At 41.3% G+C, this 26161-nt stretch overlaps 2 protein-coding genes across 3 annotated transcripts in view; both read left to right on the forward strand.

Moving 5' to 3' along the window:
- The first annotated feature begins 714 nt into the window (after nt 1–714).
- maco1b (macoilin 1b) lies at nt 715–13304 on the forward strand. The gene is made up of 11 exons (XM_034147819.1): nt 715–1005; nt 2333–2474; nt 3274–3400; nt 5372–5495; nt 6427–6605; nt 7662–8217; nt 10040–10198; nt 10513–10695; nt 10790–10910; nt 11981–12155; nt 12913–13304. Exons 1-11 carry the CDS (start codon nt 926–928, stop codon nt 13113–13115), a joined length of 2049 nt encoding a protein of 682 aa, XP_034003710.1. The 5' UTR covers nt 715–925; the 3' UTR covers nt 13116–13304.
- A 5078-nt stretch (nt 13305–18382) lies between these two features.
- The window catches only part of ldlrap1b (low density lipoprotein receptor adaptor protein 1b), a 35760-nt gene continuing 27981 nt past the window's right edge, over nt 18383–26161 (forward strand). The window contains exon 1 of one of the 2 annotated variants that reach the window (XM_034149519.1): nt 18383–18636. In XM_034149519.1, the coding sequence (XP_034005410.1) occupies nt 18552–18636 (85 nt within the window). In that variant the 5' untranslated portion in view covers nt 18383–18551. The remainder of the gene's footprint in view (nt 18637–26161) is intronic. The other variant, XM_034148841.1, reaches the window with a different exon arrangement.

Here is a 26161-nt window from a genome sequence, read left to right on the forward strand (position 1 = left end):
GATAACATTACTGTACTGTTATAATCAAAATTATAATAATTTCAAAATAAAATATTAATTATTTGGTTATCTTTGCTACACAAAACGATTCCGTCTTGGCTACAAGTCTTTAATAATACTTTCACTCTTTCACTTTTACTTTCATTATGACACTTTATATGGTTCCAACTGCAATGACGGACAGAAATGCATGGGAAAGGTTTTAACATTATAAACAACGACAGCTGTACCCACTGTTTTACTCAAACACGCACACGCACGCGTCCACTTGTATGTGCACACATTTGAACCTAGTAACAAAACATAGATGGCACACAAAGCCTTGGGGCAAGCCTCTCATGAACTACAGACACAGTGGGCCTGATATAAATAACCCCCGTGTGTTGGAATCGTTGGAATGAGTGTTTTTGTGTCTCGCACAAAGGGGGATGTTGTCCAAAACACTGCATAGGTTCTGCTCATAACCAAAGGCAAAAACTGCTGAGGAAAAAAAAACCGCCTCCGTGATAAGTTCATTGGTCGACCAGCGATGCCTGAATTGTCCACAAAGATCTGATTGGTTCAACAGGGAGACGTTTCTGACGCAGCGTCCCACTCCCCCTCGCTCTCCCCTGTAACGTAAATGGCTCATCTCTGCATCCGTCAAAGAGAGAGTCCTCGGCGGTTAGATTGATTGGATATACCAGCCGTCTGACAAACGGACGTACGTAAAACACAGCGCGGCTGTGGCTTATTGAGTCTGCGCTAACAGAAAAGGAGGAGGTTCCCGAATAGAGTCCTTTATTTATTTCTTTGTTTCCAGTGGGGAAAAATAATAACAGCGACAAATACCACAGGCACTTCATTTATTATCTGGGTCCGAATACTCAAGAAAACTGGATAAGATTACAGTGGTTACTCGAAGGCCAAAGCCAAGGGGAGGAGGATGAAGCGGCGCAATGCGGACTGCAGCAAACTCCGACGGCCGTTAAAACGGAACCGAATCACTGAGGGTATATACGGCAGGTAACTCATATGGAGCCAGGGCAGGCGGAGGGGTCCTCCTCACCACAGTGACGGGGGGCACTGAGTGGGGATGCTTGAAGTCTCATACTGTGGAACGTCTCTAACGTTACCATTGATATCAATGAACTGCAACTGCCAGCTAGCTTATTAACATAGCTAATGGCCAGTGATAGCTTAGTGTATGCTAGCTGTATGTTTTTGTTGTACATTAGCAGGTAACGTTAGCTGTTAGCCTTGGCGCTAGGCCCCAAAACAGCCTGTTTTTAACCATGTCACAACGTCTGTTTCTCTGAAATAAGGTGCCGTGGGTCCTTGAACACTCACTAACAACCCAGACTATCTACCGTTTGCCCAAGTCAGTTGTCATCTGCTAGCTGCATCTAAATGAGCCGTTTCTCTGTTAGCTAAGGTAGTTTTGGAGCTAGCACAACAGCAGCATTGCCAACTTTAACCATGAGTCCCATTTATCTAGTCATATCACAACATATCATTTTAACATTAACTGTAAACACGAATTGATACAAATGTGGTTGGTTTTACTTCTGAAGACCATGTGTTGCACTATTAAGACAACTTAAGGCTGCTTAGTTTTACACCTGGCTATCTAACTATGTGTGACTTCCTATGTGTCTGACAAACTAAACGTTAAAGGCCACTGGTTACACACGTGGCATCTGAACCCAGTGATGAGGGGCGGTTCTTGAATTATTGAGCAGGTGCTCCTACCACAAAATAGGTTTGCTTTGAGATCAGAGAACACTCCTACTGTGTCACTTTCTGGGTCTCAGTGTCCTATTGACAGACAATGTAAACTGTCAAATATTTCTCTTGTAATGTATTTGCATGAATCCTGGCAAGAACCAGCAATAAACTACAACATTATGTGTGTATTTATAATCTCCACAATTTTTGAAAAATTGCTATATATTATACCATGTACAAATGTTAAAAGCACTGACTCAAAAACAGGTCAGAGTGCAGACATATACCTCACCCTGATGGCTTTACAAGTCTGACATTTCTATGCACTAGTTCTGTATAAATGAAGATTTGCATTTGAATATATAAACCGCTAAGAGGAAGTGCAATGCAATCTTGCATTTTATCTGTCAAACGGCAGCAATAGGCTCCAGACATCTTGCATTTGATTCACACACACCCACAAAACACTTACATTAAAGCTGGATCTCCTTTTGAAGCATTGATTTCAGACGACATGCCGTTTAATAATGACTATTGGGGGTAAATACGAGTGCCATTCACTTTTGAATCTTGCAGTGTTTTACAAAACACGTTTCATACAAACTTTTTCATTCTCATGTTTTAGTACCTTCCTGTACCTGAAGTTCCTGGTGGTTTGGGCCCTGGTGCTGCTGGCAGACTTTGTATTGGAGTTCAGGTTCGAGTACCTCTGGCCGTTCTGGCTCTTCATCCGCAGTGTGTACGACTCCTTTAGATACCAGGGGCTGGTGAGTGGCTATTTCTTTATACTTATTAGGATTTCATAAAAGTCAAGAAAGAGCGTAGATCTTTTTTATACCTATTGTTTTTCCCTTTTCACAACTTAACTTTTAGATTTTCACATAAAAATAAACAAGTACAAACCTACTTTAATTATGTGGTTATACTTCATTTTGAATTTTTTCAGCACCATTGCGCTACTGTAACCGCCAGTTTCATGGACACATGCAAACAGTTACTCTATTATCACAGAATTGTTTTTCAAAATGCCTTGACCTAAATATAAGCAACTAAATGTCTTCGCATTGTTTTTTGTTTATAAGATAATGCAGCGGATTTCTTCCAATACTCGTATCTTGTTTCATGTCAACTAAAGAAAAAGCCTAAACATTGATTCACATGCTCAAAGAGGAACATTCAAAAGTATTGGTAGATAGATCTTATCAGGCGCTAAGTTATTATCCAAATCCATCATAGATTGACTTTCCTGTGGGTCCTTTATTGATGCTGGACAGTTTGCTTTTCATTTAGCTTCAATGTGTAGGTGTGTGCTGTTGGTGAATATGTGTCTCACAGGGATGCAAACATGTCATATTCACCTAACGATTTGGGGCATAATTCAACAATGAAATGTGAAGTTTAATCAACCAGAGCAAGATCACTCTAATAAGAATGAAATGTCTTCAACATCTTAAGGGGGGCTGTTAGCCTCGACTCCTATCTTTTACTTTTATAGAGAAGATTTTTTTAGTTTTATGAAAGCTTGTGTTTCATGATAATCATACCAGCCTCTCCTCTCCCCTTCAGGCCTTCTCAGTATTCTTTGTGTGTGTGGCGTTTACCTCGGACATTATTTGCCTCCTCTTCATCCCAGTGCAATGGCTATTCTTCGCTGCCAGTACCTATGTGTGGGTGCAGTATGTTTGGCATACAGGTGAGGCCCTCCAATGTGTATAAGTGTCTTGATATTTGTGAGTTTAAATACTGCATATGAGACCTAGCCCTTGCTCTAACCGTAGTCTCATTTAATCTTTTTTCTACATTAGTTCTGATAACAATGCAAACAAAACAAGGAAGGAAGAAGCTTTCTGTGTATTCAAATGATGGACTACAAAGATAAAGCGTTCTTTAAGGTCACAGACCACACTACTTCTTAGAACTGGCTCTATTTTTTGTTGTTCTTCCACTTAGTGCGTTGTGGGGGAAAAACAGGTGTGAAAAGTGTTGCGCAATCCCCTGCACATTGTGTTATCGTATTTACAAATACTTTCGGTTTATGCTTCTAAGAATTTTGCATGCTGTGTGTAAGCGAGCCGCACTCTGCAGATAAGTTGTCAGTCTGATTTAGCGGTATCCCCTGTGTTGACTGAAGGCCAGGTGTCAGATGGAAATCCTAGTGCTAGCTGGGGGAAGGAGAAACACAAGAGTGGTTCCCAGTTGCTTTTTCAGCACTCTAACTTTACGCACCAGTGACATTCTCTGTTAAAGTATTCATATCTCTTAACACTCCACGGCCCGCTGGGGTAAGTCTTGCGGCTTAGTGCAGCCAAGGAAACAATGGGTAGTGTCTGTAGCCTGACAACTGCATGTGTTTTGTAAATAATAGCCATGTAGAGTGCAGAGAAGACTTTTATGGCGCGTTTCCACTACAGCGCGGAGCACGGTTTAAGAGGGCTGTGACGTCAGCGGCCCGTCTTTGGTTGCGTTTCCACTTGGCCTAGTACCGGCCGGCGGGTCCTAATTCACAGTTTTTCTGGCCTCATAAAATCGTGGGGCCAGGGCCAGAGACAACGAGGCTGAGTCGGGCTGAGTATGCTAAACTAGAGACAATCGCTGGCAAGGGGGCTACAACTACAACAAGAAGGACATATTTGACCGTGATTTAATTGTAATACACGTTTCAAAATGATGCCGAAGTAACAACATACTGATACCGGTTAGTAAAAACCATGAATTAATGCTTTGTCAAGTCTGCAGACAGACGGCAGGCGAAAAACCTTTTAAAATGCGTGTTTTCTAAATGGAGATTGGCTAAGCTAACGCAGTATATACTCCGACCGTCCACACTCACAACAACGGCCTATACAGACATAAATAAAGCAGCGACTGTATTCACCATGACACAGGCAGTCTGTGGTTTGTACTTGTTTAACTTTTGTCCAGTTTCTGAACAGATATGAGGAGCTGTGAGCTCTGAGTGCTAACAGCTAACGGCTGTGTTGTTTTTCTGGGGTTCTCATTGAAGATGACGTCACGGCTCCGCCTACACTACGTTACTATAGATACTACCCCAGTTCCTAAACTGTAATGGAAATGCGCCATAAAGTGAGCCAGTCCTAACGAGGCCTAGCCATACCGAGCGAGGCCGTGCGAGGCCGTGTAGTGGAAACGCGCCATTACAGAATAATGTATGAAAGGTCTATTTTCATCAAGGCTTCACTTACATTTGACACAGATGCTGCTTTAACTGATGACATCGCACTGGAAGATACACTCTTGAACCGCAAACAAAAATATAAAGCATATTTGATCAAAATGGAGGTGTGCTGCAAGAGATCGAGAGCACAGTAGTGTAACAATGGAGTCCATAAAGACTTGCCAATGTCGTTATTCTAAAAAGTTTGTTTCGGACCGTTTTATTGGCTGCAACATCATATAGTAAGCACTAGGGTCAGCTGTGCTATTCATTTTCATCAAAATAAGCTCAGGCATATTATTGTAAGATAGAAATGTGTATACAGCATTAAATAAGGATCCAGGCAGGGACTTGTGAAGGAATAATTAAACAATGATATAGTATTCTGTGCCAACATTGCCATTTTGGTCCTCATTGCTATGGACACGGTGAAGATGGCACATAATGCTGATGTTATAACATGTCTGTCCTGCTTTGTTTTTTTTCCAGAGAGAGGAGTCTGCCTGCCCACAGTGTCTCTATGGATACTCTTTGTGTACATCGAGGCAGCCATCAGATTCAAAGACCTGAAGAACTTCCACGTGGACCTGTGTCGTCCCTTTGCAGCACACTGGTGAGCTGCTGTTCTGTTTAAACTGTGTGAAACTCTGTTCCTGACAGACGGGCTTTTGGCTGAAAGGCATGTCTAGGTTTGGTGCAGACTGTCAGCATGGTAGGGAGGAATTATGTGGACACAGCATTATATCAACTCATCTCAATGTTCACACAGCATTATGAATTGCTCTGCACAACATGAAGTCATTAATGTCACATGCTTAGTTACGTGTTAGGCTTCTTAGCTTCCTTTTTCTTCCCTTAGCTCATTTTCAAGGCTGGATGACCTGAGTGTTAAAGATAAAGATTGAATGCACTTGCATATGCTTTACAGTATAAGTAGGTAGGAAGACTTATACATTTGCACACTTCACAACTGTTGCACCACACTTTCCATTTTAAATCAAAACATTTGATCTCTTATCTTATCTTTTAGGAAGTGTAGAGACATTTGCTGTGCCATGGGCAAACGCCACAAAATCTGTATCTTTGCAAATTGGTATCTGTATCTCTAAGTTCTCCCCCTGCATGTTTATAAAATGTTCACCTCTGAAGTGTAGGATTGTAAAATGTGTAAGGTTACTTGAGGTCTGCAATTTTAAGAACCCCTACAAGCTTTAAGCACGGTTTGACTATGTTGACTTGTGTTATGCTGTGAAGTTTAGCTTCTAACTATATGTGACGGGACTACGGATGGAAACTAGCTCAAAGCTCAAATCCGGCTCATTTACATTTTAAAACATTATTTTGTTTAAAAAGTTCATTAATGTGCACTGTCCCGGTTCAAATAAACAATTAAATTAAATGAAAAAATATCAATAATTCTAAGGTATAAATCATTTAATTGCACTATTGTAGCAGTGGTTCATTGATCAATTCGGTATTTTGCGCTGTTGATCTATGAACCAAGAGTAGACTGATAAGTGCTCTTCTTGTGTCCATCTCTGCAGCATTGGCTACCCAGTGGTCACGCTGGGCTTCGGCTTCAAGAGCTACGTAAGCTATAAGATGCGCCTTCGGAAGCAGAAGGAGGTGCAGAAGGAGAACGAGTTTTACATGCAGCTCCTGCAGCAGGCTCTGCCTCCGGAGCAACAGATGCTCCAGAGGCAAGAGCGAGAAGCAGAAGAAGGTAAAACACACAGACGCATGTACACATGAAGCACCTGGTTCAAATCAGAGACTCACAAGAACAATCTACCAAGAGTTACAATAAAAAATCCTTTATTTTAATAATTAGAGATGTAAAAAATCATCTAGCTTGCTGCCTCACGTCGCTGATGAAACGTCTATGGATTGGGAAGATGAATAATCTGCTGGTCAGTCTTTGAGTGTTGACAAAGATGGCAGGTAGCCACCAGAAAGTCCTACAAAAGATCATTCATTTAGATATGTTTTGCTATGTTGGTGCGGCTGTTGTTCAGAATAGAGCGGCTGTCAATCAATTGGAAGGGACGTGGTTCGATTTCACCTGCAGTGTTGATGCGGGCAAGATACTGATGGCTAGTGGTGGGTGAATGTGTGAGAAAGTTAGTCTCAGCTGAGCAGGTGGCCCCTTGTTTAGTTGCCTCTGCATGAATGTATGTGAATGGGTGAATAGGAACTGACTTAGAAGAACAGTGTCCTGTTCATGTGATTTAATGAATGGTGAAAAAAGTGTGGACCCTTGCAACAGAACTCTTTCAAATCCCAGCCAGGCTTCAATCGAGTTTGTGTTTGTCATGAACCTGTCCTGTCAAACAAGTCAGCATAACTCCCAACATACTTTTGCAGCCCTTCCCTCCCTACCCAAAGTCTGTGGTTGCAGGTTTCCCTGCCTCACATTTTAAACAAACGTACGATGATGCACATTATGATCACAAGTTGATTTGTTTGAGTGTGATTGGGCAACCTTTTGAAAGAAGCTCCGAGGGAAAAACGAATTGAAGGAAATTTCACCAAAGAACCAATTTCACCAAGAAAGTGATCACTTGCAGCAGCGCTGTGTTTTGTTGTGCAGTTGTAGAAAAAGCTGGGCAATTTCACATAAGTAACACTGAAGCAGCACATGAATCCTTCTGTCAATGGTTACAAAAAGTCATATTTCATATAAAGAATTACACATGGGACTCTTTAAGGTCACTCTCAAGGCTGTTTTACTAAATATATTTCCTTTGTATTCCCTTCACTTCCCCCTTCATTCATACAGCAGCAGCAGCAGCAGCAGCTAAAGGAATATCTGAAGTGGACACGCCTCCAGTGTCACAGAATGGCGCTCCAGCCAATAAAAAGACATCGGCACCTCTGCCAGAGTTAGAGTTTAGAGAAAAAGGGAAAGAGGGAAAGGGCGATGCTAAAAAACAGCACAACAGCATCCTGCCATCAGCAGTGGACTCTAAGCTCCAAGAGATGGAGTATATGGAGAACCATATGAACAACAAGAGACTGACCACAGAGCTGGGCAGCACAGAAAACCTGTTGCTTAAAGAGGACAACAATTCATCGTGCTCCTCCTCATCCTCATCCTCCTCCAAAAACTACAAAAATGCTAGCAGCAATGCTGCGACGCTCAACTCCTCCCCCCGCGGACACAGTGCTACCAACGGCAGCGTCCCCTCCGCACCCTCATCCTCCTCTTCCACGGGGAAGAACGAAAAGAAGCACAAGTTAGCAGTGGGGAAGGGGACATCGGGGGGCTCCCACAGGGATCCCACAGACAACTGCATCCCCAACAACCAGCTGAGCAAGCCAGAAGCACTTGTTAGGTAAGAAGCACACGGGTGTATTCATTTAAGGGGCCTTATTATGCTTTTGGGGGTTTTCCCTTTCCTGTATCGTGTGTTTATAGATAGTTTTGTATGTTAATGGTCTGCAAAGGCGAAAATCCCTTCATTCCAGAGGGAGTTTCTCTCCCACACACTCCTGCCTGAAACGCCTCCATTGTAGTCCCTTGTTTATTTCCATAACGTAGTGACATCACTATGTATCACTTCGCCTCTCTTGACCATCACAACAGAGCCGGCCAGTTAACCAGAGTAGACTGGGCTGTGGTTTCAGACAGAGGGTGAAAAGAGGTGCTGCAGCACAGGCCGTATGAGAAATAAAGAGCTTTTTGAACATTAAAGCATGGAGACATGTCACAGTAGAGGCACAAAATACAAATATGAACCCTCTTTAAGACTTATAATATGAAATTAAGTATTTATGCGTTGCTTTTGTTATTGAGACCAATTTCTCTCTCAAACAAAATCCATTTCACCTATAATTATGTGTTGAGGCTAGGGATGTCCTCCTCACATATTGTCCTTAATCATAATACTGATACAATCTCCTTTTTTCATGATTTTGCACAAATCACTCTGCACGCTTAAAGAAACCTTTAACTTTTGTAAAATAATCAAATAACTCTCCATTAATAATTCAAATCAGCTTAATAACATTTTTATTTTACAGCCGACCTTTCATGGTTTCCTTCCATACTGTTCAAGGTCCTTTTTAGCCTCATGGTATTTTGTAAAACATTCAAAACAAGTGTCGGTGTGGATTTGATGTGGCAGAAGCTTTTGTAAAGGATTTTGACAACCTCTCATTTCCAGAGAACAGAGTGCTAAAGTTCAAAGCTTTTCATCTAAAAGCATTCATTTCAAAAGCACAGGATATGTTTTTTAGTTTGCTCTTTATGTCCTCGTCCTCGTGTTTACGGAAAACACCAGTTACATTTTGACAGCTTGTGCACCTGGAGCAAACAAACAGAGCGTCAAAGATTGGTTGTAAGCAGAAACATAAACGTATACAAGTCAGCCCCTATTCTGATTAGCTTGTCAACTGTTTAGTTTTGAAATCACATATTGCAAACAGATGGCCATTAAGAGGGTGTCTTGCTTGTATGATTTAATTGGGCTGAAAATGTAGAAAAATGTAATTTCAGTCTTTATTTCATGCAATCTTTTGCAAACAGAATTGTAAAATGTTGGTCTATTGACAGATAATGTTTTTCAGGTTTGACATTTTTTGGGTGTAACAGTTGAGTTAAGGGTAGATGTTGGCAGATGACAATGTCAAAGAAAATAGGCCTCATGATTCTGTGGATGTGTATGGTATACTTTTTGCAATGGTGTTTTTCTGACAGATTATTCTTGGTGAATGTTTTACATGACAGCAGATGATCAGAAATAAGTGTATACCAATATCTGCAACATACAATTCTAATACATGTCTTAGAATGATCTTCTGGTTATGAATCTATCAGTTCAGAATGAAGGTCATCATCATATATGCTGCACTCTGAAACATAAAGTTAACGTGTTTCTTTTTGTGTAGTCCTACTTTGTATTTGACTGCATGTCAGTGTAGATTCAATATGAACATGCCTTAGGTGCCATAACTATTTAGGTACTGCTTTTCTGAGAGAGTTCTTTGTTACTTGAGAGGGAAGCATATGTTTAATGCATGGTCCGACCATTAGCCCACAATATTAAGACTTCCGATCTATAACATAATGTATATGGATGTACAGTATACATCTATAAATCCAGCATGTCAATGTGTCTCTCCGTCTCTCCTCTGTTCCTTCTCCCACCGGGACAGGTTGGAGCAGGATGTAAAGAAGTTGAAGGCTGACCTGCAGGCCAGCCGGCAGGTGGAGCAGGACCTGCGCAGCCAGATCGGCTCGCTGGGCAGCGCCGAGCGCTCCATACGCACCGAGCTGAGCCAGCTGCGCCAGGAGAACGAGCTGCTGCAGAACAAGTGAGTGGAAAGCTGGGTCACTCTGGAGATCATTTTGTTTAGGATCTTAACTATATAGTGCAATCGGGGTGTTCATTGTCAGGCATCAGTAAAACTACATATTCCTCACATTTGTGCAGATTTTTGAGTTGTATCTCGTAAATAAATGGCGAGATCAGATTAAAAAAAAATACCAAACAATTTCTCAAACAAGTTCTATACATGTGAAACCGTGATGATACCTATAGCACGGGTAAGAAATCCTGTCCTTGCCACCCTGTATTACCTCTTGTTAATGTTCTCTTCGATCCTGTTTGTATCTGTGCTTCTTCTAGGCTCCATAATGCAGTGCAGGCAAAACAAAAGGACAAACAGTCAGTGGGCCAACTGGAGAAGAGGCTCAAAGCAGAGCAGGAGGCTCGAGCCGCCGCAGAGAAACAGCTCGCAGATGAAAAGAAGCGGAAGAAGTTAGAGGAGGCCACAGCAGCCAGAGCATTAGCACTAGCAGCAGCATCCAGGTAGCTGCACCTCTGACATTTCACTGCTGACTTTGCTTTTTCTGAAGTTCTGTTATATTCCTAAATCTACTACTTTTCTCCCTCCATTTTTCAGAGGGGAGTGCACAGACACGCTGAGGCGGCGAATCAATGAATTAGAAACAGAGTGTAAGAAATTATCAATGGACAACAAGCTAAAGGAAGACCAGATAAGAGAGCTTGACTTGAAAGTTCAGGTAAGGAGTTTTTCAGATATTGTTGTTTTTTGAGTCTGCTCGGGTATACATGAATGTTTGGATTCCTGTCATGTGACCTTGGTGCAGGCTTGTGTACATGACTAGTTCTGCTTTGGTCCTGCACACAATTAACTTTTGGAATATGGTGCAGCAAAAATGTAACATGCCCATGTTTATATGATGATGGGGCATAGCTTGAAGCGCTGTCACAGCTATAGTGCACCACAACTCGTCAATACCAGTGTGCAGAAGGCAGGTACACATAGCTTAAAGATAGAAATATGTCATTGTTTACGATGACATAGAAAATATGAATGAATTCTATACCTTACCTGTTTTATTTTACAAACCACCTAATCATTTTAGAGGCATGGTCCAGTACTTAATCAGTGACTTTCACCATTTATAACTTGGTATTCATTATTTAGGTTTCATCCACCTGCCATACATTGCATATACTGTATGTACTGGTTTTAATAGTTATATAGAAATTAAACAATGAAACAGTATAACTGCTGGATTGTGTTTTTCTATTCTTTCTTTTCTTTTTTTTTTACTTGTTAGTTGCTTTCTGCAGCTTGGCAAAACATTTCTTTGCAACATGTACCGTGTTTGTTTGTGTATTTTAAAATACGATTTGACTTGTTATTAAATGGCTTAAACCGTAATAATATTCAACCCTAGTGCTCATAAATGTGGCAGTGCTGTTGAAGTCAAAGCAGCAGACTGCTACAGGTTTTGAAGCTCTGTGTACCTCCTAAGGCTTTATTTGTATACAGTCAACATTATGTTGAGAGAATTGTTTTATTAACAGCAATATTCTGGCACAGGCTTTTGGGATTTTTTGCCTCACTGCAGTGACGCATACTATCCTCAAACAATTTGTACATCCTAGGAGAAGGTCTGTCTGGCTGTTTGTTTTTCACGCTCCTCTAACTTCAACTTTCACATCAGCTACGGATGTTATAAAACAAATAGAATTTGCACCGTGCCATTGCTCTCACCAACGTGCTAAGCATCCAGTCAGAGAGAGTTGACCACACCTGTATCTCTTCTCCTCCATCTTTCAGGAGCTTCATAAATATAAGGAAAATGAAAAAGACACAGAGGTGCTGATGTCGGCGCTGTCAGCTATGCAGGACAAGACGCAGCACCTGGAAAACAGTCTGAGTGCAGAGACCAGGATCAAACTGGACCTGTTCTCTGCGCTGGGAGACGCCAAGAGACAGCTGGAGATCGCACAAGGTCAGTCTGATGTCCACAGAGGCTGGTGTTCTCTGTTGAGGGGGTTTTACTTCTCTGAATACACCTGTGGTAAGGTGAGGGGGTCCAACACTCCTTTCCAAAAGCACACAAGGAGAAGCTGTTTATTATAACTGAAAGAATATTATTTATTTAACAATAAACTCTGAAAACTATGACATCATCGCCAGCTAACATTACCTCTGTATCTCACCGACTAGTTTGAGCGTGACATCATACACTTATTCAGAAAAAAGGTGCCCATTATCAAAACGTAATAATATTAATTCTGGATTACATTGGCTTTTTAGCATTTCTAAATAATATTTATTGCACCATTCAAACTACTATAAGTCAAAGCATATCTGTTAGTTATTCTCAATGTAAAACCAAAGTCTGTAAATTGCCACAACAGGTTTATAATACCTGGCATATTAAAAAGAACAGCAACCTGTTGCTGGAGGTAGTAAGGGGGAATATCTTTATGGCACACTTTAGGTTTGTTTACTATGTCATTCATGTGTTTTTTGCTGTTCATGGATGTATTGGTCTCAAAAAGGTTACGCTATAGTGAAGCGCAACCCAATAGACGAGAAAACTTGTAAAAACTGTAGAAAAAAACGGTCCAGCGTCGGACATTTTTAACACTGGTCGTAATAAATATACAACTGTGAGCACACCTTAAACTATTTTTCAACCCTATTCTTAGAGTTGCCTTCTCTTTGGACTGACTGTGACTTTGACTGTCGTCTGTTTTCAGGTCAGATTCTGCAGAAGGACCAGGAAATAAAAGATCTGAAACAGAAGATAGCCGAAGTGATGGCCGTCATGCCCAGCATCTCCTACTCATCCGACAACAGCAGCATGAGCCCCGTGGCCCCCCATTACTCCTCCAAGTTCATGGACACCAATCCCTCCGGCCTGGACCCCAACGCCTCCGTATACCAGCCACTCAAAAAGTGAACGCTTCGTCCCGCGCCCTCTCCTGCCTCAGTCATCTTTTATTTCTCCTGCAGGCCCACCACCTTCCACTCTGCTCGGCATGTCTGCGCCTGAGAACATTGTTTTTCTCTGGTTTTATTTTGTTCTCCTCGCCAGGTCAAAAGGATGTTGTATCGTGTGACTGTATTTGTTGTAGTTAAAACAAAGACAAAAAACTTTAAAGCGGACATCACATGTCAACATGGAAGTCCCCGTTTTTTTTTTTTCACTCTAAAGTGTCTAGTGAAACCTCACAGAATCGGGTTTGTATTTTCATCTCAAGGAGGGTTTTGCTCTCCCTCTCCCACCACCACTGCAACCTGCTCTTTGGTCCTGGGGGAATAGCTGCTTTATTATTTTAGGTTGATTAGTTCTCCTACTATCATACAGTCATACAGCCTGACTAGTATCTCCATTTCTTTGACAGATTTGTTTTCTTTCTCCCAAGGTAATATGGCAACATCTGTGCAACCAGAGGAATGTAGTGCAAAGTTGGCACAGACTCTCAGCCCTGTTATTTATTTATTTTTAAACCAAAATGAACCCTGCTTTTGGGGGTTTCGGTGGTAAATAGTTTTTCAAGTGTATTGTGTGGTTCTATTCGTTCGCTCTTTTAGATTTCAAGTTTTGATTGCAATACGTTGGAAAACATCTTGTGTTATGAGCAGAAACCATAAAATGCAATGAACCCAAGCAGCAAGTAATGTTCAGCATTAGTGAAAAAAAAAACTGTTTTGTCCCCCCCCTGCCCCCCAGAGTTTTTAAGTTGAAGAAAGTGCAGTCACAGGAGCATGTGTGTATATATAAAAGTGTACCGGCCTCTCTGCACTCTCTTTCATCCGTTTTTATGATCAGTGCCTTGAGTTGAGGACAGTTTGGTGACGAGATGCAGCCCAACACGTTGTGAATTATAAGTAAAGCATCTGGCTCGGATGGAAGAATTTGACCTAGCCTTGTGAAGTGGGAAAAAGTTGCCTTTAGACTATGGTTTAGATTATGGACTTCGTACTAATATCCCCGATTTGTAGGGAAGCTGATCCACCGTGTCCACTCGAGGGCAGCTTCTGTAAGTCTCATTTACCAGATTGAATGGACCACAACAAATTAATTGTACTTCTATTTGCCTATCAGTACGTCCACTGCTTCCAGGTCTCTGGCTCGTCACATTTCCATTCACAGAAGCTCGTCTCCACTGGTGTTAAACCCCCGAATCCTTGGCTTTAGCTGCTGCCCCCCCTATGTTCTTTATTATTTCCAATTTAAAGTTGCACTGTAGAAAATACACACGAAAGGGAAAACTCTAAAGATGGACTGTGCAATGTAAACAAAGCTTTGGAAATGCCAACGTTAATAGAGCAGTTTAAATAATTTTATTTAATGAATCCTCCACTTCAGTTTGTGTGCCAAGACTGGGAATGCTCGTTTCTCTAGTAACGTGTTCAAGAATGTACCGCAAATACATTGGCCGAAGTGTTTGTCAATTATCCAGTTTAAATATCACTTAATGGAAGTTTCTGTTAAGCAGGTAGAGAAAGTGGTCACCTGTTTGTAGTAGACTGTAGTTTAAAAAGTAAGGGACTAGAAAGTCACATTTATTTTTGTGAATGTTACAGTATTTGCAACTGTTGGGGAAGTAGCTGTCTTTAAGAGCAGCTATCCTTACTCCTGTTTCTGGTATTATTGTTATTTTCCTGCAGGGAGAAAAATCGCTTGAGTCTGATGTGGTTTCGCCATCATCTGAAATGGTCATTGTTGTGCGTGTGGTTTTTCACCTTCTGTATAAGGAGACGCTTCTTTTAGCTCAGATCGCTGTCATTGGCTCCTGGAAAAAATGTTTTTGTGAAAAATACAGTTGAGTCAGTTGTTTGGTCAGCTGATTGTTGGAAGTATAGAGAAGTGTTTCGTTTGTTTTTTTGTTTTCTATGCCCACAGTCACTGCTCTGTTTCTCCCCAGGTCTGACCTTGGCTGTGCTCTCGCTCTGTGAGGTTTACAAGGAATAAACTTTTTTTTTCTTGCAAATAGAATTTTCTCTGTTTATTGTTTTTGACTCGATGCATTGAATTTGGATTTTTCACTTTCTAAACCTTAGTCTGAGACTGAAATATCAACCCTTGGTGAGCCTGCTTTACAAAACTTGTGGGGTTTAAAAGAAGTGTGGAAGAAATGTTTCTTGCAAGTCCTTAGATTTTATGGAAATGCACAAAAAATAATTCACTAAAATGCTGTGGCACCCTAGAACCATAATTCCTTTATGGCATCTGGAACTCTCAGCCCATCAATTTGTTTTTGTTGTAATGTTTTATTTGTAGTGATTTAGCTCCAATGAATGACCTAAAGTAAAACAATATCCAAGATGTGGGTTCCTTAATGTGAAATTTGTCGTAAAAAAGGTTAATCCAACTGTTGCTATTTCTGGTATTCTAGATTAGATGCACTACTGCGTTACTGCCACTAGGTGGCAGTGTTTATGTGGGTTAGAAGAGATAATCTCTGCAGACTCTGGTTATTAACCACTAATTCCTTCTTTTCAAGACCAGAACATCTCATTTAACTCTGACAAAAGGAACGTATGAATAAATTGTTCATGCTAACCACTAATCACGGCTGGTCAAAACATAGTGACCAATTGTGCTTCCAAGAGCAATTCGGCAACTTGAGGGTGAATGCTTTTCAAATTCAGACATAATAACCTTCAGGGAGTTTCTCTGCTCTGCTGACCTTTGTCTGGGCTCGAGATTTCAGTCACTGATGGAACCACAAATGGGAGCAAAATATGGGCTGCTACGCATCTTCATTGGACTGATAATTCATTCATCGAATGCATTTGGATTTGAGATAAAGAATCAAAAGACAGTGAAATTCAATGCATGAAATAAACCCTCTACTCGGCATTCTTTCACCTGCCAGGCTTCCCCAAATATGCTAGATTAACCTGTGCAGTGGCACACGTGGGAAAAGCTCCTCCTCATCTCCCCTTATTAACTGGTGCCTTGGTTTGCCATTCCTTTGTTTTACATAACATTCCTCGTATGATTTACCCTCCTTGTTCCAATTTGGCACCACGCTGCTTGGCAGAATCGAGCATGTGGAATTAACAGATTATATCAGGTTTTTGGTCCAGCTGTACTCGCGATGCCATTAGAATTCACTAATCTACACCAAACCCAGCTGTTTGTAGAGAAGAACATGAGAAATGCCATGTATAGCTCGTGTTTCTCTTGACCTACTCAATAAACATTGAGTCCATGAGCAATTTTCTGGCTGGAAATCGACTCTCCGTCCCCTGCTTTTATACCTGACCCTCTGAAAGACAAGGTGCAACAGATTAAAAAATGAATTACATGTTTTTTTTAAGGCATGTGTGAATAGATGTGCGTACTGCGTAGATATACTTGCGTGTGTTTGACCTTGTGTATTTATAAATCATGTGAATTGTGTCTTTCATTCTCACAATCAGATTGAAGAATCATCCCTGCTGAATGCTCACCACCTCTCCTTTATGTGCAGTTGGACCCCTCGTCTCTCCTCTAACAGAAATGTATTGATTTTCCTACCCAGACACACCTAATGAAACTACTACCCCTGTTCCTGCTTTAAAAGTCAATATATGTGTTGCATGCTTCAGTTACTAGCAGATTTACTAACTACTCTTTTGTCTCAAACCTCTCAGTGAAACATGCTCGTAGCCGCCAACAAAGAAACAGTGATTGAAAAGGAATGCACCTGCAGAGTGCAGAGGGGTGGTTGTGTTTACAGTACTGCACTGTAGCTGTGATTATTCTCTCCCTATAGGAAGCATTTTTATTGCAGAAGAAGTCAATACTATGTCACTTCTAAGTGAGCTTCAGATTGAGGATAGTGGTGTTGCCTAATATGTCCTTTGGGGCGTATTAGCCTGTTGCACACATGTACCTGAGCTTGTCACATCCTTGAAATGCGGTACAGCAAGATGTGTTGAATGCCACTCTCCTGAGTGATTCATGTAGTGGAAGGTGATGTAAGCTCAGGGAAACTCAATATAGATATTTGGCTTTGTGTAATTTGAAATGTGTTTTATAAATAGACACAATACAATACAAAGGTGTCAGTGCCAACACCCACATATTTGTTTTTAATTTCTTACTTTAACCTTTTTTTCACTTGACAACATGCTTACAGTTGTCTCAATACAAGAAAACTTTGCCTGCAACATTATAATACAAGTAATTACTATATAAGCCTATAGTAAGTATTAGTATTGATGTTTGACCCAAGCATAAATTGAAAAACTATTTGTGATTGCTAATTTGGTTAGCCCATCTCTCAAACATGTATTGTTTACTTGTGTCCTCTGAAAAGTCTTAGAACTGCATAAAGTGGGACTATAATAATACAATATAATGATCTTGTAGAAACAGATTTGTTGTTAGTTAACTGAATCTTTTCCTTTGGCCATTTGTTTTTACTCATGCAAAAAGAGGTCAATGTGACATGAATGCTTGGCTGGCTAGCAGGGTTTGCTCTTCAGAAATGGGAAATAAGATTTCTTTGTTTACTGTCTAGCTCTCCCTAACTTCCAATTTTTTTCATCAGGAGACCCCTATCCTCCAGATATCCGGCAGGGACTCCTTCGATTTCAATTTTGAACAATGACTCACTGATATCATGGGTATTTTCAAAGAAAGGACCTCTGAGCCTTCCTCCCCTGCAGCTGTTTACTTGATGGGCTTTCAGAGCACAAGGGCATAATATGGGGGCTAGGGTTACACACAGTAGAGGGAACAGGATGCAACGTATCATATACATAATTAGCTACGTATCTGTAACAAAATCACAGGATCTTGCGTGAAATGGACATTGAAAGGACATTTTTGTTGTTGGTTCACTTTGAGACAGAAACACTCATATTAATAACATGAATGCTGAGTTTGCTGTATACACCTGAATAGGTGATCAACTGAATTGAAGTCCCATCTATTTCTGGTCATGACATTACTGACACTGAATAGACGATGAATTTTGAAGCTCAATAAGAAGCCATGTGGCTGGCTGAATTAAACATAAGAGGTCTCACCACAGCCCGTGATGTGAATACAAATCATTTTTACACAAAATACAGTGGCTGGAGTCAAACTGCAGCGAGTATTAACCGTGGTATTAGCAGCAGCAACACACTGCTGCTGCTGAGTGCAACCTCACTCACAACTCGCGTGATTCCACAAGCGGGCGTCACGCACATTATCCGGTTAATTTACATACAAAACACCGCCCAGGGGGACGAACATGATAATCTACCATCGACTGAAAGCGAACCGTGCGGAGGGGAGAAAAAAACAGCTCAAAAAAAGTTTGTACGTGAGAGGGCTGTTTTAAACCAGAGTGTTTCGACACAGACAACAGACGCTCGTCGGGCTCTTTGCCCCACTTTGGATTACGATATGGACGCTTTGAAATCCGCTGGAAGGGCAATTATACGGAGCCCCAGTATCGCCAAACAGTCGTGGGCAGCGGGGAGACATAAAAGTGAGTATACTCTGTTGTTTTATACATGTCCACGAAGGCGTTAGCTGGTGCTCATTTGGCTAAATGGACGCTAAATCAAGCTAGCCTCGACATGGAGCTAACATTACACCCGGCGTTTACTTTACAACTCAGCTACAGTTGTCCGGGAGATAATAGCTGTCAGTGTAGGGGTGTTTCGCCACCATTACGAACAGTTACATTAGACTAGTGGTAAAGGCGAGTATTCAAAGTCTGAAATGTGTGTTATGCTTTTGAACTTGACACTTATTATGACAATATAGACACGCAGCTCGTCGTAAACTGACTCCTGTTGAAGCAGAAACTAGTTAAACTGCTGCTACGCACATCTAACAAGTCCATTGAGCTGAAGGGTTTTAACCACTCCGACCAGAAGCAGACACTGAAGTTTGCGAAACCCTTGTCTGCCACGTCACTCTGCCAACTGACACGGTTGTAAAATTACAACAGAGGCTCAGCAGCTCAGCGTGGAGATACAACACAGCGCCGTGCACCTCGAGAAAGCAGCAGGGGAGTCACGGGAGTGGACAGCCATGGACGGATGACGGATGAGTCTCTCTGGCTCTCCCTGGCAAGGCTGTACAATCCTAGCAACGCACTGTTGCTAGGCGATACACTATGTGAAAAATAGGCTGTATGAGGAGTGGTTGCATGGATCTTATAGGGGAGTCTAGTTCATACTACTGCGAAGCTTGATTTAGGGGTCTAATGAGCATTAAAGCCATGATAGGTGTTACTTGTTATTTCCATATGATGCCAGGCTTCAACTGAGTATCATCACACTCACTGTGCTAGCATGGCTGATCTGCCTAAACCCTTTTATGTTTGCATACACAAAAAGGGAATGTCCCCTGCTCCCATGCCCACCCCTCCTCCCTTTTTAATTTCATAGACAATAGAGCACTTGGCAGCAAGATGTCACACGTGCCAGACAGTGCAATCGATGCTTTGTTTTGGTCCACCCCTCTCTTGGGGGTCTGATGCACAATCAGCATGGTCCCCTTTCCACATCAGACGGTGGGCTATAACGACCAATCAGTCCCTGCTGCTGGAAGCTCAGGCTCATGGTGAGCTTTGCCATGACTACACATCACAGAATATATATATATGAAGCTACACATTCAATCTGTGGCAATAACCACTTCCTCTCCTCTCTCTGCTGCTGCTGCTGGTCCTGTCAATCACTTAACATCAATCAAATAATTTCTTCCTCCTCATTGCTTATGTATTGCAGTTTCCTGTTTCGTCTGCTTGTGTAACTGTTCATCTTCTTCATTTTTGTTCAAAATGTTGAGATAATAACAGTATTTTATTTGGCACCAGTGAACTGCACAGTCATGAATAAGAAGGCATAATGTTTTATCTTGAAGTGTCAGTCGGTTTCTGTTACAATGTCAGCTTCTGTTTTCTACATTATATGTCTATATATACTTATTTAGGAAATACAAATTGTGGTTATTCATCTTCTAGTGTGCCTTCTGGCTTTGGTTGTATTTGTATGGGTCTAGATTTTGACAGGTCCATAATGAGAGTCAAAGTTTTGTTCTCCTGTGTGTAGGCATGGCTTTGTCAAAGCAGCCTATTCACTTCTTTGGCATCTATCAGCACTGCATTCCTTTTCTCCCACTGTCAGTGTTGGATTGTGACAGGTTCCAGCATTGTTTTCATAAAACTTGCCTCTTTAATCATCACTGCATGTCAACGTATAAAGCGGACTGACATTAGCTTCGCCCTGTTTTCCTCATTTTGGCAGTCTCGGGTCTCTGCACGAGCAAGAATGTGTCCGTGATGTCATTTCCTGCTTGGTTTTAAACAACATGGTTCCTTTTTGGCAGTCTGCTGAGCTGACAAATTCTTCTGTGCTGCCCTTACATTACATCCAAATAGTTTCCATTTTAATGGTTGGAAATGGAATGTAACATCAACCATCTTTTTAGGTCATAAATGTCCTGGTTTATTTTTTGCTAATCTGAAAAGAGTGGGAGGCAGAAAATCCCTGTCTGCATTGAAGAGAGACAGTTTCCTCCCACGTCCCCGGTCAAGGAGCTGTCTTCTGAGGGGTTGTCAATATTGAAGCAGCTACATACCTATCAGTTGACCCAGGCAGATGGCAAATGGGAAGGAGGGCGTTTGATCTTATACCATTTTTGATTTCATCATAATGACACCTGCAATGTTGTTAAGTTCTCGGGTGGTGGTAGTTGCCACAGCTGTTGACTAATTTGCATTTGGTACATTATTCAGAAAGCGCCACTGCAGTGACATAAGTTGGGGTTGCTGTAAATTATACACCTGTAGCTATCATTTAAATACCATAATGGGTAATGACAGACACAGTAGTCCTTTAATTGCCTTTTTAGTAAGCCCCTGTTTCTTCTACAACAGACAGTGTGTGGTCTGCCCCTCTGGCCCCATTCAGCGCTACAGCCCCTGCAAAAAGTCACCCAAAGGGGTCTGCCAGGCTCTAATGGAGATTGCTTCTTGCAGGATTCCTTTATGGAGTTGTAAAGCTCTTACTGATTTATAGCCCTGTTAGATCTTCTGTATCTGAACGCTTCTGTGTGTGAGTCACGTGTGGATAGGACTGCGCAATCATGCTCTGTCACTGTTTCTCCTAGAGGACAATTTTTAATCCTGCGGGGAAATGGATGTTTGACTTTCTCTTGTTTCAGCTGACACAGCAGTGAAAATAGGATACTTTAAGCGTCAGTAACTGTTATCATCACACCAGTAACTGGCACAGGCTGAGTTGAGCGCTAAATTGCAGTATGATGAATTTGTGAGGCAATCTATTTCCATCTGTTATTCACTGCGCTATATTGCATTCAGTTGCCTGCCTGTGATTAGAGCAATTGTACATCTATTCCCATATGCTATTATACCAGAGTAAACATGATTTCCAATCTTGTGTAAACTGCATAAATAACTCTGAAAAACATCCTATTATTTTGTGGCAGATGCAAAATTAGAAAACCAAGTCTCTACAAAGATTGTTTATTTTTCTTATTTAAATAAACATCTCTTATTGGCCCAACTTTTCACAGTATAGGGATTACTTTGAAAGACTTTGCCATTCTGAGAAGCCAGAAGGCAAGTCTGGGTAGGAGGCGCAGTGACTAACCGCTTCACCTTCCTGGTAAGAAATAATTCATGTAATCTCCTTCAGCCATATGCGAAGACATATGGTCAGTGTGGTAGTTCAGTTCTTAAACTTCATAGGAGATCTTGTTGACTAAGTAGCTGCCATTTGAGACTTTTCACAGCATGGGGACAGCACACAAATCCCAATTAAGAATCTTGAGGGGTTATTTTTTTGGTCATTGGGTGTTTAAAACAATTTATTTCCCTTAAAGAGCAACTTGCAGGTTTTGTTTTTTACTACATTTATGCTTAACCTTTCCTGAAAATTACAATTAAAAAAAGTTAATGCAGGATTTAATATGTTTTACGAGACATAAGGGCTGGAATTCAGAGGGGAAAGTAGCCGTTTTGAGCTCTAAAACTAAAAAACTACTAAAAACTTTTTTTTTTTAACGTCATACGTCAAACGCGTCATATTACGTCACATGGGGGAGCAACTTTCTCGGACTCCTTCTCTGCCCAATTCACGGTAGTAGTTGGTAGTTGGTTTGAGCGGTTGTGATTTAGTGAGCTGGTATTTTTTCGGTAATTTTACATTGCATTTCACCATTTTTAATCACGGTGACCACACAAGCACCTATCAAACAAAACGTTTATCAGAAAACCATATTACATCTCTCTCCCCCACTTCGCTGCTCTGTCTCTCCCCCCCCCTTCACTCCTCTCTCTCTCCCCCCCCTTCGCTCCTCTCTCTCTCCCCTCCGGTACAGCACCGTAAGACGTAGTGTGGAGTTGCATTGTAACGCGAGATACGGCTGATACTTGCCCATTCATTTCTGTTATGGTTCAGTATCAACAGTCCTGCCATTAACATTACTATATTATCAATACTACTTTTAGTTATAGCCTGATATATGATAGCTAACTTTACAATGTTGTGATGTGACCGACGTTAGCCAACATTAACTGTAACCGCTAGTAAATTGTCAACGGGGGGGGGGGCTAGTGACTTATCCGACCGGCCCACATCGTCCGACCGGCCCACTTCAGTACCGGCCCATCGGGATTCGTCCCGAACGTCCCGATGGCCAGTCCGCCACTGACTGTAGCTAATGCCGGTCACTCACCAAGACAGCTGCCCTGGTCTCCACTGGTTCTCCTCACACCACAGCTCCATTTCTCTCCGATGGCCGTTATTTCTTCTAATCCTTGGCTGGTCCTGGTCTCTTGGACGCCTAGCAGGCTCATAATTATAAGGTTGTGGTCCGTCATATGCATACGAATATACAATTTCAACCTCTTCTGTGTCAAAACTAGCATTGTGATCCATGTTTATTCATACGTTAGACCGGCCGCTCTCCCTGATGTACCAAGAGGTACCAAATCCCCCTACCTTGTGAACCCTGTTGGGGTTCCACAAGGTTCCATTCTTGGACCATTACTGTTTTCTCTGTACATTAATGACTTGCCTAATGTATGTCCTGATTTGAATGTACAAATGTATGCCGATGATGCGGTCATCTTTGTACACGGGAAAAATACTGAAATAATCACATCCTGTCTCTCAAATAATTTGGACAAGGTTCAACACTGGCTGAACAACATTTGCTTACAGTTAAATGCAAAAAAAACAGTATGCATGATGTTCAGTAAACGACCAGTCAAAATCGAAGGATCCAATGTGTTTTTAAACGGAGCAGAATTAGAACTAGTCCCCCACTTCAAGTATCTTGGAGTCATACTGGACTCGAACTTGACTTTTAAGAAACATATCAAGAAAGTATCCAATACCGTTAAATTCAACTTGCAACATTTTAAACAAATTAGACCTTTCTTAACTGTCAATGCTGCAAAGTCATACCTCCACTGTATGATTCTATCCCACATTGAATACTGTTTTACAAACTGGTCGTTTGCTTGTGCCACAAACCTGAAACCTATAGAACAGCTGTACAAGAGAGCTATCAAGGTGTTTGACAGAAAGCCTTATTCATACCACCACTGTACCATCCTTAAAAAACACAATTTCTTGTTTTGACAATTTTAAGTCTTTTAAAAGTATGTGTTTTTTTTATAAATGTTTACATGGACTGGCACCCCCTCCCTTAGGGGAATTCATCCACAAAAAACACACTGGACGCTGCACTAGGTCAGAAACCAGAGGAGACTGTGAAGTCCACCGTAGACGGACCACTTTCTGTCAAAATGTTCTATCAATTAAGGGCAGCTCTTTGTGGAATAGCCTCCCAACTGAGTTACGGGATTGTCCCACTTTGAACAGTTTTAAAGGTCAACTAAAAGAATGGTTGAGAAACAAACAAACGTGCAATCACCGCTAGATGCACTTCAATACAGGGGCATCTCCTCTTGCACTTGATGTAGCTCTTTTATCTTCTCCTGCACTTTATATTTCGTAGCTGCTACATTGTACTGCCATGTGGTAAATGCTTATATGCTGCTCATGCTCTTTCTGCATATCATGTATTTATTTTGCTATGTATATAAATGTCATGTTCTTAAATGTTGTATGTGAGGGACTACGGATGGAAACTAGCTCAAAGCTAAAATCTGGCATGTTTACGTTTTTAAAGCATTATTTGTTTTAAATGTTCATCAATGTGCATTGTCCCTCTTCAAATAAACGATTAAATAAATGAAAAAAAGTGACGTCACACGCGGGTGGTCTTTTTTTATGCGGAAGTAAAAATGTCTTACAAAGACGACGCCAGATGTCACTGTAGTGTATATTTCTGTATATGTTTTTGAAAATCGAGTGTATACATCATTTTCCTACACATTTATTCACTGGGGTCTCTAACCTGCAAGTTGCTCTTTAATCAGTTGTGAACAAAGAAGAAAAACAGCAATGCTCTACAAGTCTGAAGCATTGAAAAGTCATTCTTGGGCACCTTCAGCAGTAAAAAGCCTCCTTCTCGAACTTGTTAGTCAAGCTGTGCAGGTTTATGTCTTTCGGGGTGTTTGGTCAGTTGACATGTATGAAACTCAACATTGTTTGTCAAGATTCCCCCTCCCACTGAAGTGAGCCCGTAATTCAGGTCAAACTTGCTCTTTTTGAGCACCAAAACTGTGTTCTGTTAGTGCTATCTTACTAAACCTGACGTGACACCCTTTACCCTTAACTTACCCCAAACAAATCCTCTATAAAAATCCTTATGAATGCAAGAGGGATTGTTTTTAATTTAATGGACCCGTCTTCCACCTGTATGTCCGCAACTGCTGCCAAAAATAAACGTTGAAACATGTCCCTGCAAATATTGAAGTAAGGATGCGGAGAAGAGATTTGCAGAGCTGACAAGCACACCTCTTAATTCTCAGGGAGAGATAACGCAAATCTGTGGACCTGTGTGTCAAACTGGTTCACCGGGCAATCGGTGACTTAACAGAGAGTAACAAAGTCAACGGAATGGTTTATTCATTTTCATTATATGACGTTTTTGTTGTTTGGTGTAGCAGTCCTTTTGCTACTTTGTAACTGAGACTTCATTCTGGACCTCAGTCAGACCGTGTTCAAATTACCTTCAGTTTAATTCTGTCCCATTACGGTCCTTTTCTGTGACTGCAGGTCTCAGATTCTTTATGTGTCGGTATGTCTTATACCTGACCAGACTCACAATTAGCTCTGATCACACCTCCGCACCATAATCATTGCAGTTAGGACCATTGACTTGTCATTGTGGCTTTTTGACGGCATGTCTGTATTTTAGTTTTTTCGGACACCATTACCCAGTTTACAATTCCCAGTACAGTTATATTGTGTGCAAGTATGTGTTTTTTCGAACACCATTACCCAGTTTACATTACCCAGTTTACATTTATTTTGTGTGCAAGTATGTTGCTCCATATGAATCGAGCGGTTGGCGTGGCTGAGCACAAGGTGCTTTTAAGGATCAGTTTCATAACCCTGCTTCTTGTCGAGAGTACATTCTGGCCTCAGCTGGTCATCAGCTGTAATCCCTGACTGGCATGAGCACTCATTTCTCTCTTCCTCTCCCTCTCTCTATCCTTGATTCCCATGTTTGAGTGGTTTTAGCCAATACTGAAAGACACGTGTCTCAATGTTATGACTATAAGACTCTTATCCTCTGCAAATCCTTTCCTCTACCCAACTGGAATTGTTTTGTAATGATCGTCTAATGAAATACTGATAGCTACACTTCCTTTGTATTATGCTCCAACAGAGGTATAAGAATATCTTAAGCCTGCTGGAGTAGAAGATGAAAGAACCCAAGGACATAGAGAAAAGAGGTCACAGGCTGCTGGACATAGCGGTTCCCCACTGACTCTTCATCTTACTTACTGTGTATCGATTGCTCCTTTTAGTCAACTGGCCTTTAGTTTATGCCTCTGTGGTCATTTGTTTCTAATGGTGTGTTTGTGTAAGGCAGAGAGGCTTTGACCTGGTTTT

This window comes from Trematomus bernacchii, unplaced genomic scaffold (genome assembly GCF_902827165.1).
Source record: "Trematomus bernacchii unplaced genomic scaffold, fTreBer1.1, whole genome shotgun sequence".
Taxonomy (NCBI): domain Eukaryota; kingdom Metazoa; phylum Chordata; class Actinopteri; order Perciformes; family Nototheniidae; genus Trematomus; species Trematomus bernacchii.

Coding starts and splice junctions, on each gene's coding strand:
- maco1b (XM_034147819.1), top strand. CDS start 926: ATGAAGCGGCGCAATGCGGACTGCAGCAAACTCCGACGGCCGTTAAAA. Junction 3,401..5,371: donor GCAGTATGTTTGGCATACAG/GTGAGGCCCTCC, acceptor TTTTTTTTCCAG/AGAGAGGAGTCTGCCTGCCC. Junction 10,696..10,789: donor GCACTAGCAGCAGCATCCAG/GTAGCTGCACCT, acceptor TCCATTTTTCAG/AGGGGAGTGCACAGACACGC.